We start from the raw sequence: 18,663 nt of genomic DNA, 5'->3' as shown, positions 1-18,663 counted from the left end.
ATGTGTCAAAACTGATCCAACTATACAGTTAAGGTCTATGCATTTTGCTGTACATTATTTATTTATTTTGAGACAGGGTCTCACTCTGTCACCCAGGCGGGGGTGCAGTGGTGCCATCTCAGCTCACCGCGGCCTTCCCCTTCCCAGACTCAAGTGATCCTTCCACCTCAGCCTCCAGAGTAGCTGGGACTACAAGCAAGCACCAAAATGTCTGGCTAATTTTTGTATTTTTGGAAGAGATGGGGTTTTGCCACGTTGCCCAGGCTAGTCTCGAACTTCCGGGGTCAAGTGATCCACCTGCCTTGGCCTCCCAAAGTGCAAAGTGCCACTGTGCCTGGCCTATACAGGTTTTATTACCTGTTCAAGATCCTGCAACTAATAAGTGGGGATCTGGAGTTAAAACTTGGATCTTTTTGACTCTGAAGTATGGGCCTCTTAGCCACTACACTACAGGGCCTTCATCTTTATCATTTGTTGCCATTACGAAAATCATGAAGTAGTTAATCAGAACTTCTCCTTTGTGATAGTTGTTTTATTTTTGTATTATGCCGTAACTAGCCTTGACTAGTATCACCAATTCTTGAGTGAATGTAACAGTGTTATCTTCTTACCTTTCTTTTCATTTATCTGTTAGCTAGAAAATGTTAAATATGAAATGTAGCAACATGGAAAAATCCAACACTTTAGAGAGAGATCTAAATTTGCAAGGTGAGTGATGGGCAACTTATGAGCTTCAGTTTCCTTATTTGTAAAAATTAGATTAATACTTTAATCCAAGAGTATGGACAAACTTAAGAGGAGCCCAGGAGTCAGACCAGCCTGGACAACAAGGCAAAACCCTGTCTCTACAAAACATACAAAAATTAGCCAGGCATCGTGGTGCACACCTCTGGTCCCAGCTACTCAGGAGCCTGAGGTGGAAGGAGAATCACCGGTGCCCAGGGAGGTCAAGGCTGCAGTGAGTGGTGATCATGCTGCTGTACTCCAGCGTGGGGGACAGAGTGAGAAAAAAAAAAAAAGCAAGTAAGCAAGCCTTTATGCCTCAACTCAATATCAAAATTGTAAAATGGACTTATTAGAAAGAACTGAAATAAATGTACATGCTATGCTTAGCCTGGCACAGAATATGTACTGAAATGTCAGTTATTATCAGTCACTACCTTTTCTATCTACTTTCACTTACCAAATTTCACAGTAGTTTATACTTGTAATCTCAACTTCTTCACCTTCTACTTAGTCCTCAGCCTGCTGAAATCTAGTTTCTGCCCTCACTGTACCACTGAGACTAGTATGGTGTGGCAGAAGTTAGCTTTTTTTGATTCCCCGGCTGCATGTGGTACCTCTGACTGCTGTTTTAACTTAAACCATCTCCTTTTTGACTTGTCAAATTACACACTTCTGCTTCTCATCTCACGCTGACTCCTGTTTCTGAGTCTCCTTTGATATGCCGCTTCTGTTCACTATTTAAATTCTGATGCTCCAAGGGTCTGGTTCTGAATCTTCCCTTTATATTCTACATAGGAGACTTACCTACTCTCATGGTTTTTAGTTGACAGCTACTGAAACTTTTATCTTCAGCCCTTATCTTTTCCTAACTGGCCCATTCCTTAAAACCCTTCTGTGATACCCTACATTAATGTTGATGATAAATAAAGATCATTTAAAAGTTGCATCTCTCTTCCTTAATATTCCAAGATATCTCAAAAACCTCTAAATCCAAAATTGAATACATTAGCTTCCTTTTCCAAATCTCTTCCTCTCATATCCTTGATCCCACCATCTGGTACTGCTGTCTACCCAGTCCTCAAACTAGAAACCTAAAAAACATCTGTGACTATTCCTTTGCCTTCACCCTCCCTTGACCATCTCGTTTATTCTACTCTAAATTTCTTTAAATCATTTCTCAATCTCCATTCTGACTGCCTTAACTCAAGCCCTTATCTCTTACCTAGAGCAAACTCCTAACAGATCTCCCTAATTCCTAACTTGCTACGTCTGCGAATCAATCATTCACACCTCTGCCAAAAATCTAACAGTAAATTATCACACTACCATTCCCCTGCTTAAGACCTTTTATAGACTCCATTAACTACATGACAAAACTCAAGCTTCTCTCCACATGCTATTTAAAAATCTCTAACAATTCTACTAACGTCTTCAGCTTCATACTTCCTGCCACTCTCCCTGCCTTTCACTTTATGCTTCAGTGATACAGAACTACCTGTAATAGTTCCTTGAACACAGACTGCGCTGTCTCATGTCTCTGGCTCATGCTGTTCCCTCTTTCAAGAATGTTCTGTACCTACTCCCACTCCCACTATCTAAAATCTAACAAAATACCTCTAATTCTCTCTTGGGGCAAGAAACTAGTAAGGGTCTAAAACATTTTCCTGATTTCCACAATCTGGGGTTGGTGGGCGGCCCCTCTCTAAATTCTCACAGCCTTTTGGCTATCTCTACCTGAGCACATACACATTGAAATGAAATTAACTGTTTATTTTTGTTTCTCACATAAGACTAAGCAGCTCCAAGGCAGAGAATACACTGCCCTCTTGCCAGCATGATGATCTGTTGAGCTCCTACTTTGACTACGAATTGGAAAAGCTTTTTCAGAGCTTTAAAAAGAAGAATGAGAAAAGACTTTGTGGTAAAAGAAATAACTAAACTAGGCAATAAAGAACTGCTTCTTAAACATAAATTCAAAACTAATCCCTTGTACAGAAATACAGTGCCAGCCACTCAATTAGGGCAGTATGGTTAAAGTTAACAGTGAACATTATCGTTTTTGAGTAGTGCTTCCTGGATACCTGAAAAAAATTACAAAAATCCTGTAAGTATTGAGAAACTTGGGGGAAATGGGTGAATAATAAGGAAGCCACTTTGGTCAAACACTGGTAATAAAACAAGACCAAAAGATCACCAGGCCTCTAGTGCCTTGCTTAAGCAACCTAATTTCTCTCCATTATAATGTTTTATTAAAAGACAGATATTCTTCTAAACCACATTATCAGCCTGGAGCTCTTTTAAGGTTGCTTCTCTTCTGCTTGGTCTATCTGCTAATAGGTAAGAGCACACTGGACCTCTTTCTCCTTGCAGTTTTTATTCTATTTGGCTGCTTCAACAGTCTTTAGTCAAACCACATGCAACTGTACAGCTTAGCTGAAGAAAGTTCTATGTTCTAGTGCCTGTTTCTAATTAAACCTTTGCATTTCAGTAGTTCTGACTTTTAATCTTCACTCTGATGTAGGATTGGGTCTTAAATTCTCTTAGCTTAATATTCCACATATCAAATTCTATTAGAAAATTGTTTCACTAAATTGGCCTATAATTTCATTGATCCAACACAGAGAAGCACTTAGTAAACAACGTGATATGTTCTGTTTTTATATCTTAACCTACCATTAGAAATTCAATCAATACAATTTGTCCTCTAAGACGCTGGAAATAATCATACCCTATACTTGATAATAATATATATTTTCAGAAATTGGGTATGGTATATTCAGCCTCTAAAACACAAGTGACAGTACTTTTGTTACCTTAATTTTCAATTAGAAACTACATAGTTCTCAAATAAATTACTACCAGGCCAACACATCAGCCATGCTAAAACAAAGTCTCTATTAGGAAAAGTAGAAAATAAAGCTACAACAGTTGGTGTGGGTCAGACTGCAGGCATTTAAAAATTATCAAGGTTTAAAGTTTTATCCTTCAAAGAGCCTTTGAAAGATATTTCATCAGAGGATTGACATAATCAAAGTTGCATGTAAGATAAATCCAGTGGCACTGTGTAAAATAGGTTGTAGCAAACAAGTACGAAGCTACTCTACATGTTAACTTTTTTTTTTAAGTACTCTTCTACCTCCGCTTGCTGCCAAACAAATGTGTGGAATTCCTGCCTACGAGCTCTCCAAATATCTTCTATTCTCCACTCCCAAAAGCTATCAATCACTTCCCTCTTTTGAAAACAAGGTCCGTTTCTCAGTTTTCAAGCTCTTCAACCTTATCTAAGACATTTTATATTGTTGACCACTCAAATGACTTACTTAAATCTTTTTCCATCTATCTTTTCCAGTTTCCTCCTTCCTTTCAGAGCTTTACTATGCTTGGCACCTTTCTTTATTCTGTTTCAAAAGTCCAATGATCTCTTTCAAAAATGATTCCCTCTATGACAGCGGTCACCAATCTTTTGGCACCAGAGACCAGTTTCATGGAAGACAACTTTGCCATGAATGGGGTGGGCGGGGGCGCATTACATTCTCATAAGGAGCACACAGAACCTAGCATGTGCGGTTCATGGTAGGGTTCGTGCTCCTATGAGAATCTAGTTCTGCTGCTAATCTGACAGGAGGTGGAGCTCAGGCAGTAATGCTCACTCATCTGCTGTTCACCTCCTGTTGCGTGGTCAGGGTCCTAACAGACCACGGACTAGCACCAGTCCCCAGCCCAGGGTTTGGGGATCTCTGCTTTATGAGGACAATGCCAAGTCAAATTTTCTTTTCTTTTCTTTTTTTTTTTTTTTTTGATATGGAGTTTTGCTCTTATTGACCAGGCTGGAGTGCAATGGCACAATCCTGACTCACCGCAACCTCCGCCTCCCAGGTTCAAGTGATTCTCCTGCCTCAGTCTCCCAAGTAGCTGGGATTACAGGCATGTGCCACCATGCCCGGCTAATTTTCTACTTTTTTAGTAGAGACGGGGTTTCTCCATGTTGGTCAGGCTGGTCTCGAACTCCTGACCTCAGGTGATCACCTGCCTTGGCCTCCCAAAGTGCTGGGCCTCCCAAAGTGCTGGGATTATAGGCATGAGCCACCGCGCCTGGAACTCCAGGCCAAATTTTATCTGCATTCAAGTCTGCATTTTTAAGTGCCCATAAAATGTCTCTACTTGGATATTCCATTCACCTCCAACTAACAGCTCCTTCCCCTTCCAAGCCCTTTGCCAACTCTTCCACTTCTTCTTGACCACCACCAATTCTCCTAGTTGCCCAAGTTAAAACAAGCAAACAAACAAACAAAAAAAAAAAACAAAAAACGCTTAACATTTCTTTTCTCACTGAACTTTATTTCACAGATTCATAATTTTAGGCCCTAGAATATCTTCTCTCAGAGACAGTGTGCTCCAAGAAAGCAGCTACTTTGTTTTGTCCACCAGAATCCTGTATAGGATATAGCACACAGAAACCTAAGTAAATATCTCTTTGCATGGAGATGGGTAACAGAAAGGGGATGTTGAACAGAGTTTGGTTAGAGGCAAACTAAAATTCAGTTATTTAGAATCCTAGCCGAATGCTGTTATCTGCTGCACTGCACTGCACTGCACTGCCAGCTTGCCAACCTTTCATAAAACCAAATCAGTTACATCCTCAAAAATCTCTATTTATTGTACCCTCGTCTTTGTTTCTACTGCCAAGATTAAGTTGTTCTTATGACAAGCCTCAATTACTCCAAGGGCTTTTTAGGATCCAGGATTTGAAGACACCATTATCTGAGAATGCTCAAGTCTCTCATATAAAATGGCATTTGCATATCACCTATGCATATCCTCCCATATAAATATCTAGAGGTGATTTAAAATATCTAGAGGTGATTTAAAACATCTATGCATATCCTCCCATATAAATATCTAGAGGTGATTTAAAACCTAATGCTATGTAAATGCTGTGTAAATAGCTGTTATACAACATTGTTTTTATTTGTATTTTTATTGTTGTATTGTTATTTTTTATTTTTTAAATATATTTTCAACCTGAGGTTGGTTGAATCTGTGGATGTGGAAAGTCAGTTGTACTCATCCCTCTAAGTCTCTTTCCTCTAAAAAAAAATCTAGCACAATTATGTCAAAATAATGTTCTCACAACACCACTTTTCTTGCTGAATCTTTATTATCTAATTCTTTGGACTGGCTTGCAAAATCTACCAAAATCTCTGAAATCTATCTCTTTCTCCTCAAGCTTGTCTGTTTACTACCACTCCTACCCATATCAACTAGATTATCTCTTTTATTCATAACTCTCTCTCTCCTTAACAATTAAGTGCCATCTACCCACTGCAAGCAGGCATACAGACATACACATGCACACATAAAGAAATAGCCATTTATTCATATTATCAACACCAGTACATCTTGTTTCAGCTCATGAAGCTCCTGTTTGCACAGAAGCAGAGTTTATAAACCACACATTTCCCTTGAACCCAAGTCAAGCCTTCCTTGAGAACTCTAGCCCTCATTTTCTCCTAAGCACTTACTATGCAATTCAGTTTTCTGTGTTGTTTACTAACATTCCAACCAGATATCTTAGAATGTTAGATATACAAAAAATAAACTGAGTTAATCTAATACAGTAATACAGACTTGAATGCATAAGAGTATCCCAAACTTACTAACAAAATCTACAAGGTAAGAATCCTAGGTATGTGTATTTCTTTTAAAAGTTTCATGAACAATTCCAATGTCCACTCCTTCCTAGGCCAATCCAGGCACCCACATTTTCAGATGAAAAAAGCTGACACTTTGCCAGATAAAATTATTAACTAGAAAAAGTGAAGAAACTTGCCCAAGACCATCTACCAGCCAACTGGCAGCACAGCACACTGGTTAAGAGAACACAGGCTTAGAACCTGGCCTTCTTAGCTTCTGGCTCTGTTGCTTCCTGGCTGTGAGAACTTGGGCAAGCTGGTTAACTTCTTCATGCCCACCTTTCTTCATCTTTAAAATGGAGTGTCTGCCTTAAAACATTGATACAGAGAATAAAATAATGTGTATTACCTTGAATAGTATTTAGTACTTAGAAGAGAAATAATCACTCAATAAATGTTCATATTAATAATGCAAAGGAAGGACTACAACCAAGCTCTGACATAGTTTTACGCCTTATGCACTACACCACTATCTGTATTGTAACAAGCAGCTTATATACAGAGCTCAAGTCTCACAATTCTTCTGTATCCTTCACCACACCAAATACATTGTGGATAATCAAATAATATTTTAAGTGGATTTATAAATTCCCATTTTTAACTCTGAAACCTAGGCCATCTTACTTCTACTCAACAAATTACCAAAGTATCTAGAGTCAATGAATACCTTATATAGTAGTGCTTACTATGAGTGAGGCATTGTTCTTAGGCTTTACATGTTTTTTCCCCAGTAGATTACAAATGCTACATAATACAAAATTAGCTTAGTACCTACAAACTGTATTAATGTTACAGAATACTTTCTAATAAAGCTAGGTGTCACTTTCATGTAAAATATAAAATAATTTTAACTAGCAATTAATTACAAAGTTCTAAATAAAAGCAAATCTTCTTTCAAAAAAAACTTGCATTAAACAAATTTATCCCAAAGGATTAACACTCTTATACTGCAAATATTCAAAGCAATTTCCTATTCCCTTGTGACACGTACAATTTGACTTGTGAAATTAGTCTAAAATATGGCCTTGAAAAACAAAGCAGGTAACATAAAACTGGTGCTAAAGTATAATCTAAAACATGTAGATAAGTTTCAAGTAAAGAATTTTGCCTCTTTCTAGTTATGTATAAACTACTAAACAAAAGCATCACGTGTTTCTATTTGAAGATGACTTGAGAATAATAAAGCACTTAAATTTTTTAAGTTTCCCTTTCATTATAAGCATAACAATATTAATTATACATATTCATTTATCCATTCAGACTGTTGAGAAAAGTGAAACAATAATGTAAAAGTTCATGAACAAACAAAAAATGAAATAACCAATGCTCAAAAGAGCTGATACCTTTTATTTTTTCCATTGCCTGTCAACCCTACTACCTGCTTCCACTCCAGTATATCCTCAAATGTTTAATAACATAAAGGACCAACATGAAACATGTTATTTGCCATCTTTTACTGGACACAGTGTTCAGGTGTTATGCAAAGATGTCACACACCTTCTTTCACAGACCTTTTCCTATTAAGGCAAGTTTGCTTCATCTAACTTGTCTGAAGGGAATCTGACACTATATGACCCAACACCTCTTATAAATATAAATATCAAGTGCTTTCTTTGGAATATATATCCCAGAGCAAAGATAAACTTTTTTTCCTCAGTCTTTCACATTAAGTTCCACTAAAAAAATCATTTTTGTAAAGGTCATCTTTCATTGGTTTATTCAAGGAAAGAAAAAATAAGGCATCGAATGATTTGGAGAAATGGGATTGTTTTATTATTTTATTTATTTCAAATATTATTCAGAGAAGAAATATATTCAGAACCTTTAAAGTTAAGAGACAGAAGCAGAAACAAGCAAAAAATTCCTCCAGATTTTCTGGGGAATTTTCAATATATTTTATCTATATGTTTCCAATATGCTCTATTCATCACCTCAAAAAAGAAAAAAAACAGCTTATATATTATTCTAGTTTTTAAATTTTTTTCTGCTCACTTATGCATATTAATAGATCAGCAATTATGAGAGAAAAAGCAAAAGGGTACAGAAATATAATCACAAACCAGGAAATAAACCTCTTAAATTGATAAAAACTGGTCTGACATACTCAGAAAAATTACTACTAAGGTCAAAAATGCCAGCATCTTGATTCAGATATCAACTCTCTTCTAGTGGGACCATGACTTAGGACCTCCTGCCTCCAAAGTATGTCCCCTACATTCCACTTTATCCTCCACATCGATCTAATTAAAAGATCCACGTGACATCATGCTCCTGTTCTCCAGTTTAAACTACTTAACTTGCTCAGCCTCTGTCAGGTGGTTAGAATCAGAATTCATCTGCATGATAATCAAACCCTTCAAAACCTAGCTCTAGCTTCTCTTCCCATCCCTCCTCACATACACTCACGCTCTAGATAACTGGGTTAAGAGTGTTCTCTCTGCCTACAACAAAATTCTCTCATCGTGAACTATCCTGCAGACCATTTTACGGATGAGAGTTGAGGTTCACAGAAGTAACTTGTCCAAAGACATACAGTTAGTGACAGAACCATAAGTAGGATATGAATTCTTCGTTTGCTATTCCTAAAGACCTTTGTAAGTACCTGTTACATTTGTCAGATGTATAAGTCTTGTTTAAATGTCAAGCTCTTCTCGAAAGTCTAAATATAAGCTTCTCCAAGATGATCCTTTGGGGTGAAGGAAGAACAAATTTGTTTAGTTTAAAAAAAATAAGTTTTACTAAGATTAATGTAAGGATTCATACTTGGTCTGAAGGGTCAGATGGTCACACATCAAGAACAGCAAGGACTATTGGCAGAAACCCAGGGAAAGAGTGGCAGTCTCACAAACAATGGGTTTTACTTACAGCACACCATGATTCACTGTGGTTTATGTTTGCCCAGTTAGGTAGACTTAGGAATTATTCAGTTTTAACTGAACGGACCCTCACAACATCGGGAAGCAGCTTTTTAAAAAAGTCCTGCAAAGAATTTAATAATGCAAGCACAGCCAACAAGAAAATGACAGGGCTGACTCCTAAGTAGTTGAAACTATTCCTCTTCTATACTACGATGTCAAATAATCTAGTAGGTCAATCACATAGCTCTCATTAAAAATTATTATTTTAATGAGAACAAAAGGCACCATTAACGGAATTTTTTTTCTCATTTTCCTTAAATATCTAACTTGTATTATTACATATACTAATATACTATTATTATATTGGCACATGTATATAACTTGTAAACAATTAAGGGGCATGCACAAGGTTTTACTAATTAGGGGACACACTCAGAATATCCACTAATTGTGGTTTTTTTTCCTCTTGAAGGTAATGCAGCTTTCCCAGTTTGCCCACGACTGAGGGAGTATGGTATAGGGTATAGGCTGAATAATGTGCTCCCCTCAAAGATGTCTGCATCCTAATCCCTAAATATGTTACCTTACATAGTAAAAGAGACTTCGCAGATGTGATTAAATTAAGGATTATGAGATAGGGAGATTATCCTGGAATGTCTGGGTGGACCCAGTGTAATCACAATAGTCCTTATAAGAGCGAGAGGCAGGAGCACCAGTCATTAGTAGACATAAGGAATGAAAAAAAAGGTTGGAGTGCTGATGTGAGGAAGGGGCCACAGAATACAGGTGGCCTCTAGAGAAATATTCTCCCCTCAGAGCTTCCAAAATGAACCAGCCCAGTTGACATCTTAATTTTATTTAGCCCTGTGAGACATATCTTGGACTTCTCATCCACAGAATTGTAAGGTAATAAATGTTAGTTGATTTAAGCCACTAAATTTGTGTCAATTTGTTACAGCAGGCATAGGAAACTAATGCAGGGAAGTCCTAGGTTATGCGACTTCCAGTGTTAAAACCAAGACAAGCTGGTGACCCTCTATCTTAGATTTTCGGTGCTCATAAAAACATCTGGCACAGTAAGTATGAGAAAAAAAATGTGGTTGAATAATGTTATGATGAAATATTTACATAATACGCTGTTACTGTGTTACAAAGATCTCTCATTTGTATTATTTCATCGTCCTAACAACCCTGTGAAGTATGAGTGGATCAATTTCCCCATTCTGAGGATATAACAACTAAGGTTCAAGGAAGTTAAATAACATGTCAAAGAACACATATCTAGTAAATGATGGAGCCACACATATAAAATACAGGCCTTCTGACCTACAAAGGACTATGGTACTCAGGAGCCTGTGCTGCCTAAGTTCAAATTTAAGCTCCAAAGCTTAACAGCTGCTTAACCTTAGCCAAGTTACTTAACCTCTATACTTCCTCACATGTAAAATGCAAAAGGAAGTTAATAATAATACCTATCTTACAGGGCTCTTATAAAGATTAAAGGTGCTATTGTCAAATAAACATCATGTGCCTGACACATAGATAGCTGTCAGTAAATATCAGCTGTCATTGCTCTGTGCTGCAGCTATAGCGCATTTATGCCTAGAATACTCTATTCTACTTGATCAAAAATCATAAAGTATGCAACAGGAAAAAACAGCAAAAAAAAAATGAGTAATGACATAGATGAAATAGTTTTTCTGTGAACATAATCTAAGGTTAGTACTCTAGGCTGGAAGAAAAGCAGAGGGGAGACATAATCAAGATTATGAAATTATGATAGTAAACTTACCAGTAATATTGGTAGCATGATAGGGGAAACCTTAGAAACTAGAATACTGTAGAATAGACATACAGCACTCAAAATCTACAAAACAAATGGATCACAAAATTTTGAGACAATTTGTGAATAACAAATGAGACAAAAGTGGCTACTAAAAGTCACTCATCAACTCTTGCAAACGTTTTATCTAACCCTAGGACTCGTTGGTAGCCCTTTCTGTTAAAGGGAATGGGGTTGTTGGGAAAAGAAATACCATACTAGATTGCAGCAAAAGTTAGAAATCCATTAAGTGCCATTAATTTCAACTTGGCAAGAAAGCAGCTTCAAAGAAAAAACACACCCTTTGCCAATCATCACCACGTACAACTCCTCTTCCCCAATCTCATTCATCAACACCCTTCAAAAAAAAACCTTTAAGCCTTAATGTCCTATTGTAGTGCCTTTTAATCGTTTTGCTAAAGAATAATTAAAATGTCTAAATTTGGCGGTCTAAACAAATCTCAAAATAAACTAACCCAATAGTTTCCTAAGCTAAAGTTTCTTAAAATGTTCACATTCTTTTCTTAAACTCTCCACATACCATTTTCCTCACGAGGAGTTAAAAAACTTTACAGAAGTTTATTACTACTTTCAATCCCGGGCCAACCTATTTTTTCCCTAACAGGGAAATTCATTAGCTCTTCATTAGAGCTAATGATTGAAGGTGAGAAAACATATTGAGGGTTAGCTTAATCAAAAGATAGCCAGATATTCCCAAAAGAAATAGAAGCAGAGTTAACTTAAATTTACAAATGATTGTAAGAATCACATTCTATTGCTTGATTTCGTTGACACCATCCAACTTAAAAAAAAAAAAAAAGCCAGAGCTACTGGTGTGTTTTTAAACTTGAATGAAAGTGTTAACCTTTTCCTTATTCCTCATTTCAGAAAGTTTTGATGAATAAAAACATGGTTTAAAGATGGGCAAGACCAAGAAAAAAGAGGAAAGAAAATATAGTCTACGAGTATAACTAGGCAGCCCGAGAAAGAGATGAAAATGAATACAAGCTTCAGTATCTACAAATTTAAATTTAAAATGAGGTAAGTGGATTTATCTCTTACAGGCACTTCTCCGTACCCAACACAGTAAGTAGAAAGGGGAGGATTTTACTAAAAACGGGAGGTGGGTATTAAAAGGATTCAGAATGAAAGGTAAGAAGTCAATTTTTTTTGTTCTCAAAAACTTCTACCATCCTTCCAATCAAAACCCCTCAGCCAGGCTTGAGTTTTCTCTTCCCCTTGTTTATGTATTATTTTATGTGAGCAACAACTCTACACTTTCAGTGCCTCTGGAATCCATTAGGCATCCATAAAAATGAAAATAGTGTTGGTGCTCTGCAGAAATAAGCAAAACAGGAAACTTAATTTCTATTTTAATACAACAAACAGCAAATAGCCTTGACTGAAGAAAGATGTTTTCAGTCATCAATTGTTACACATCTTTGAAGAAATTCCCTGGGAGGAAAGAATGGCTTTTCCAAGTACGGTGAGAGCAGTCTTTCGACTTACAAGCTTTCTCTGCTCCTCAAAAAACTCCAGAAGTGCCTGGGATTAAACGGAAACTCCGTAAAACTTGGGGGGTGCTTTAGGGACAAAGCACTCTTCCCGCCTTCAAAATACAGTACTTACCTTCCCACTACTAAGGGACATTACCAAAAACTACTATACACACTACATCTAAGACACCCTCTCCACCAAACCAACTGAAAAAATGCTTCATAACACACACACACACACACACACACACACACACACGCGCGCGCGCGCGCTCCCCTAAGTTTCCAAAAACAGTGGCCCAAGTGTACTTGGGATCAAACACTGTGCGAGAAATGTCCAGGAGAACTACTGCTTACACATTACTCTTACCTTCATGATCACTCAGTTTTGAAATCGCACGTCCGGAACGCATCACATCCGAGGTGCTTTACCCCCTTACCGCACACTAAGAACGCAAAGACCAGCGGCACATCGGAGCAACTTACTTACCATCGATCTGAATACCCAACCCCAAACCCTGCACCGTCTCCAAGGGGTAGAAGAACTGAGTACAAAGGCACTTGGTGGTTCCTTCTACCTCGGCACCTCTCTCTCTCCCACTGAGTCTCTGTAAATTCCAAAATACACCACGGAAATCTCCGCACAGAGCACTACCAGACCAGTTAGATGGAGAGTCGAGAAGTAATCGGTTTGTCCCTTCCAAGGGGGCCTTGGAAACCCGGACCCTAAAAGCCAAGATGACTTGGGGGTGTGACCTGGGTTGCTCCCTCCCCTTTACTCCCCTCACGGGACTCCCTTGTCGTCGCGGCTACTCACCAGACCAGAGAGCACAGAAAGAGGCAGGAGACCAGGGCCAAGGCCCGCCGGTGCTTCTTCATCTTCTCCTCCTTCTTCCCCCTGCCAGAAGGCGGCACATCCTCCCGGCAGCCGCCACCGCCGAGGCCAAGATGGAGGAGCCGGAGCAGGACCGCGAGGATGGAACCGATAATCCTAAAGGCTGTGGCGCTGGCTGAGAGGCTCCTCAGTGGCTCGCGTCCTGGCAGCCCTCTCCGAGGGCCCCACAGCCGCGCGGACAGGGGCGCTTCACAGGACTCCGGGGACCGCAGCTGCCGCGGCCGCCGGCTCGTCCACGCCCGCCTCCTGAAGCCGCCGCCACTGCCACCCCATATCCTCCCCGCCCGCCCGGGGCCTTGCTCCGTGAGGCCAGCGACCAACGGCCGCCGCGTACTCGCCTCTCAACAGCCAATCGCCGGCGGGGCCGCGACACCTCACACACCGCTGAGCTGGAAAGCGACGCGTCACCCACGTCCCACGGCGCCCGCACCCCCACCAGCCTCCGCACAGGCCACGCCCCCTCCGACGCCGCAGGCGGAGAAGCCGGAGGCAGGAGACCACAAAGCGCAGGAGCAGACGCTGTCGCTGCTCCGCCCGCCCAGGTCCCGCCCACTTGCGGGCTAGCGTTCAAAAGAGCCCCGTGATCGTTCGCATTCCCCCTTACAGTGGCCCGCCCCTCGTCCCGTGCGCGCTGAGTCCGCGCAAGCGCCCTTGGGAATTGTAGTTTGCCTTCCAGAACCCGTTTTCTTCTTTCCCTGTCCCTCCTAGAATCCATGGTTTTGTTGGTAAAGTCTGTAGTTTCGCTGCTCACCACGAGACTGATCAGCTTTGGAAGTGTTGCACTCTTTTCCTCTTTTGAGCACAGTTCGTGGGATGGCCTACAATGACTGGGGTGAGGGTTGTGAGGGAAGCTGTGCTAATAAAATTTAAAGACCCTTTCCCTGTATCAATGGACTGCCCCATTGAGCTAGATGTTGATTGGTAGATAGAAAGGGGCGTGCCAAGAATGCTCTCATCTGATTGGTTATAGCGGAAAACCTTTCGCTTTTTCTTCTCTTCAACAAGAATTTCGCCGCTTGCTGGGTTCCTCTCTTGAAGTGTGCTTCGTTGGTTTTCATTCTGTTGCTTTCTAACTTTGGGTTCTCTGCGATGGAGTCGGAAGGGAGGAGTTGTCCCCATTAGTGGAGCACCCACAGACGCTCCAAGTCCTGAGGTTCACCGAAAGTGGGGAAGGTAGTCGCTTACACTCACCTAAGAGCAAAAAGTGACCACTTCTCAATACTAAGTAATGGGCAGCGTGCCCATTCCAAGTGTTTACGCCGCTGAGGGGGCGGAGGCTGCAATGGTCTGTGCCTTGGAACATGGCATAATGTTTAGTGTGAAAAATGTTTAAAGGAAGTGTTACTTATTGTTCATGTGGCCGTAGGGAAAAAACCCTCAGTAAAATGCCCACATAATGCCTAATTTTGAGCCGCGGAATTTCCTCATGAACCTTCTAAGTTGAATTGTATGTTAATTGTAGTCCCAAAGAACTGAATAATTTCACCCACTCTGTAATTGTTGGATATAAGTCAATTTGATGTTAGAGAAATTATACAAAGTGATAATTTTGGTTTTGGAGTTCACCCTGAACTGCCTTTTCTGGCAGTAATTAGGTAACAGTTCCACTTATCTGCTGATGCTACTCTTAATATATGACAATAAGATCCTTTCATCTCTCACCTATTGCGGGAAGCAAATATTTACCTCACCCAAAAACAGTATCAAATGATTAATATGCAAGTTTAAAAGAAAGTAGGGGCAATGGAAGGGATAAATTGACATTCTTTACCGTGTTGGACACCCTTTTCCTCTTATTCCAGGAACTTTTATTCAGGATAGGAAACAGCTGAGGTATCCCTCAGCTGATCCTCAGTACATCACAGCCAAAGAAGTTATATTAGAATACATGCTTGTCTCAAATCTAGGAAGTTATCAAGCTACATCTCCTATCCCTCTCATCCCAAACTCACAGACCCATCCGCTTATTTCACCAAGTCCCTGCAATGATTTTTTGGAATATGCAAGTACAAAGAATTTTACTTTTTTCTTTTTCTTTCTTTCCTTGACTGCCTGTCTGCCTGCCTGCCTGCCTGCCTTTTTCTCTGGCAGTTGGAGCTTTATTAATACCCCTGTGGTAGGCTTCCCATTCACCTAATTATCATCCAATTATTAGCTTTTACTATTTCAATCTATAAATGTTCTTTTCTCTTTTTGAACTTCATTTCCATGGTTTCATGTTAAGGTTTAATCCTTCAGTACTCCGAGCTTTTTCCATTTTTCTCTTGGGCAATTTTAATTTTCAACTATACTGTTGACTCCCAAACCTATATCCCAACCTCTTTTTAAGTAGTTGCTGGACATATTATTTAGATATTCTATCACTTCCAATTTTACCTGCACAAAATAGAACTCATTTTTCCTATAAATTAGCTTCTTTGCCTGACTTTCTATATTTATGTTGATTCTTTCCTATTCTAAGACTCCAGATGAAATAAATAGAAATTCCATAGAGCTGACCTTTAAAGAATTGGTAGACATTTTTCCACCTATCTGTTAAATATAATGAGAAAAAGAAGAGAGAAAATTTTCTTATAACTCAATAGACAAGTATAAGAAAGTGAGTAATAGTTATATAAAATAAAACTAGTATAGATATACTTAAAAGTACACTATACTTAAAAGTATAACATATGCCAAAAATGGCAAGAAAGAATATAGAAAAAGTCAAAGCATGTATAATATATAATCTTTGGCCGGGCGCGGTGGCTCAAGCCTGTAATCCCAGCACTTTGGGAGGCCGAGACGGGCGGATCACGAGGTCAGGAGATCGAGACCATCCTGGCTAACACGGTGAAACCCCGTCTCTACTAAAAATACAAAAACTAGCCGGGCGAGGTGGCAGGCGCCTGTAGTCCCAGCTACTAGGGAGGCTGAGGCAGGAGAATGGCGCAAACCCAGGAGGCGGAGCTTGCAGTGAGCTGAGATCCGGCCACTGCACTCCAGTCCGGGCGACAGAGCGAGACTCCTCCTCAAAAAAAAAAAAAAAAAAAAAAATATATATATATATATATAATCTTTAATATATAATATTTAATTATATAATATATATAATCTTTTAAGGCTTAGGCTAATTAACCACCATCAACCACCCATTAACTATAATACAGTAATTCTCAACCTGGGGCAGACTTACCCCCAGGGTGAAATTGGCATTGTGTGAACACATTTTTTGCTTGTCACATTGGAGAAGTACTACTGGCACCTAATGAGTGGAGGCCAGGGATGCTCTTTCACATCCTACAGTGCACAAGAAAGCCCTCCACAACAAAATTATTTGGCCCAAAAAATCAAAAGTGCCAAGGTTGAGAAACCCTGCTATAACCGAATCACCCAATTCAATAAAATCTATAAAGCACTGACCACACACAGGATAAATTGTTTGCCCTGCAGACCCTTGGATTATTCAGCAAGTCACTAGGGCCTAAACTGCACAATTAACATGAGTTCTCCCATTCCTAAAAAGTTGACTAAACCAGAAACTCTAGGCAGCTCAAGTCCCTGCCTTGATAAAATCTGATACTCTGTTTGCTTATGGTGAAAGAGAACAAGCAGACCTTAAAGAAGGAACCAACCCTTTCTGGCTATCTCGTTTATTCTTTATCTCATATACAAATCATATTTAAGATACCCAAGAGGACTGTTTGTCTAAGTTGGTGGTATTTCATGAGCAAGCTTTTACGTATTTTGATTTAGTTGAAAAATTACGTGCTCTTTTCAATATTACAAAATGCTGAGATCCTATATGTCTCAGAAGGATCTTAGAGACCAATGACATTTAGATGCTTCCAGAGTAAAAGTCAGTTAAAATAGATGGTTCCTGGAAATCAGTCAAAGAAAGGTTGGGAGATTGAGAACACACAAATAGACAATAAAAGAGACTAAGATGGAAAATGGAAAAATGGTGAATGTGGCAATCATCACTTAACAATTCAACCACATAAAAAGTATAAACAGAACTTTTAACACTGTTTGTCCCCCCAATCATCTTCTTTGTGTACATAAATATGTGTGTAGAATAGCGTACACCTTCTTTATTTAGTTACTCCCTACCTGAAAAGAGCCTTAACTACTTAGCCAAATCTACCTTAACAGAGCACTGATAATTTGGCCACTTCAGGAGTTAAGGGTAGAAATCAGAAGGAGATAAGACATAGATTACTTCATTAGTACAGCCTGAGAACTCAGTCTCTTGAGGGCTGGAAGATTACAGAGTGCAAGGTTGGCATACACAGTTCTGTTTTTACTGCAAATAACAAAAGGTAAGATTTCCCCTTTTAAAAATTCTACTTTGTGATCCCAAATTCAGTCTTCTATCACTGGGTTAACATATGTGTATTTTGAAGATACATGAATTGAATAGGCTTATAATGGAATCAACTAGAGGAAGGGAATGATTTGCATGTGGGTGACAGAGAAGGAGACATCAAAGATGGTCCAATTTCTAAGAACGTATGTGCCATTACATGAGTAGGAAAGTCAGGAGTTGCAGATTTACAAGTTAAGAAGACTAGTATGGTTTTGGAAGCACAGTATTGAGGTTCTGGTGGAAGTATCTAGCAAGAATTTACAAGTACAAGATTCAAAATAGGGAGAGAAAGTAACAACTGAAGCAGCATGTTGGGGATTGTAACTGATGTGTCCTTTTAAAGCACCTCCTGTATAACGCTCTCAGAAGAAGCTTCCTAAAACATTATCTTCATCATGTCCGTTCTTTGATGCAAAAATATCCTATAGGTCTGACATATTTGTCAAATAAAGTCCTGCCTACTTGGCCTGCCATTCAAAACTTTCCATAATCAAACCCAGTTGATGTAGTTCAAGCTTTATTTCCCACTATTTTCTTTCATAACTCAACCTTCTGACCAGACCACACTGTTTGTTATGACCTGAAACACTGGTGCCTGCCCTTATTACGCTGTTTTTATTTAATAGTCATTTGTCTCCCCAAGCAGTGAATACATTCCTTGTTGCAGAGAGGTCATGTGTTTTATTGATATATATCACACAGTGACGTTTTTTATTACAGAGGCCCAGGAAATATTTTTTTACTTTTCACTTAACTATTTATTTGTCTAATCACCTTGAATTACAATTTGCCATATAATTTAAACTCCTAGGAGTAGCAAGCCCT

General features: G+C 39.3%; 2 protein-coding genes across 7 annotated transcripts in view; one reads left to right on the top strand and one right to left on the bottom strand.

The window, feature by feature from the left end:
- SUCO (SUN domain containing ossification factor) overlaps positions 1-14,036 on the bottom strand; it is an 81,425-nt gene extending 67,389 nt beyond the window's left edge. For 5 of the 6 annotated variants that reach the window (XR_004434506.1, XM_033200809.1, XM_033200812.1 and 2 more), the window contains exon 1: positions 13,413-14,036. Coding sequence is in view for 4 of the 6 variants with exons in the window: in XM_033200809.1 (XP_033056700.1) it covers positions 13,413-13,474 (62 nt within the window). In the remaining 2 variants the exon portion in view is untranslated. The remainder of the gene's footprint in view (positions 1-13,412) is intronic. The other variant, XM_033200813.1, reaches the window with a different exon arrangement.
- On the top strand, positions 13,450-15,151 carry LOC117076871 (proline-rich receptor-like protein kinase PERK9). Its single transcript, XM_033200814.1, has one exon. The coding sequence runs from the start codon at positions 13,572-13,574 to the stop codon at positions 14,052-14,054; it is 483 nt and encodes a 160-aa protein (XP_033056705.1). The 5' UTR covers positions 13,450-13,571; the 3' UTR covers positions 14,055-15,151.
- Positions 15,152-18,663: the final 3,512 nt, after the last annotated feature.

Source organism: Trachypithecus francoisi, unplaced genomic scaffold, assembly GCF_009764315.1.
Source record: "Trachypithecus francoisi isolate TF-2019V2 unplaced genomic scaffold, Tfra_2.0 Lachesis_group5, whole genome shotgun sequence".
Lineage (NCBI taxonomy): Eukaryota > Metazoa > Chordata > Mammalia > Primates > Cercopithecidae > Trachypithecus > Trachypithecus francoisi.
The sequence above is the reverse complement of the archived record's forward strand: the minus strand, read 5'-3'. Positions and strand labels throughout refer to the sequence as shown.

What these genes read in the sequence shown, in the direction of transcription:
- LOC117076871 (XM_033200814.1), top strand. Translation starts at nt 13,572, where the DNA reads ATGGAACCGATAATCCTAAAGGCTGTGGCGCTGGCTGAGAGGCTCCTC.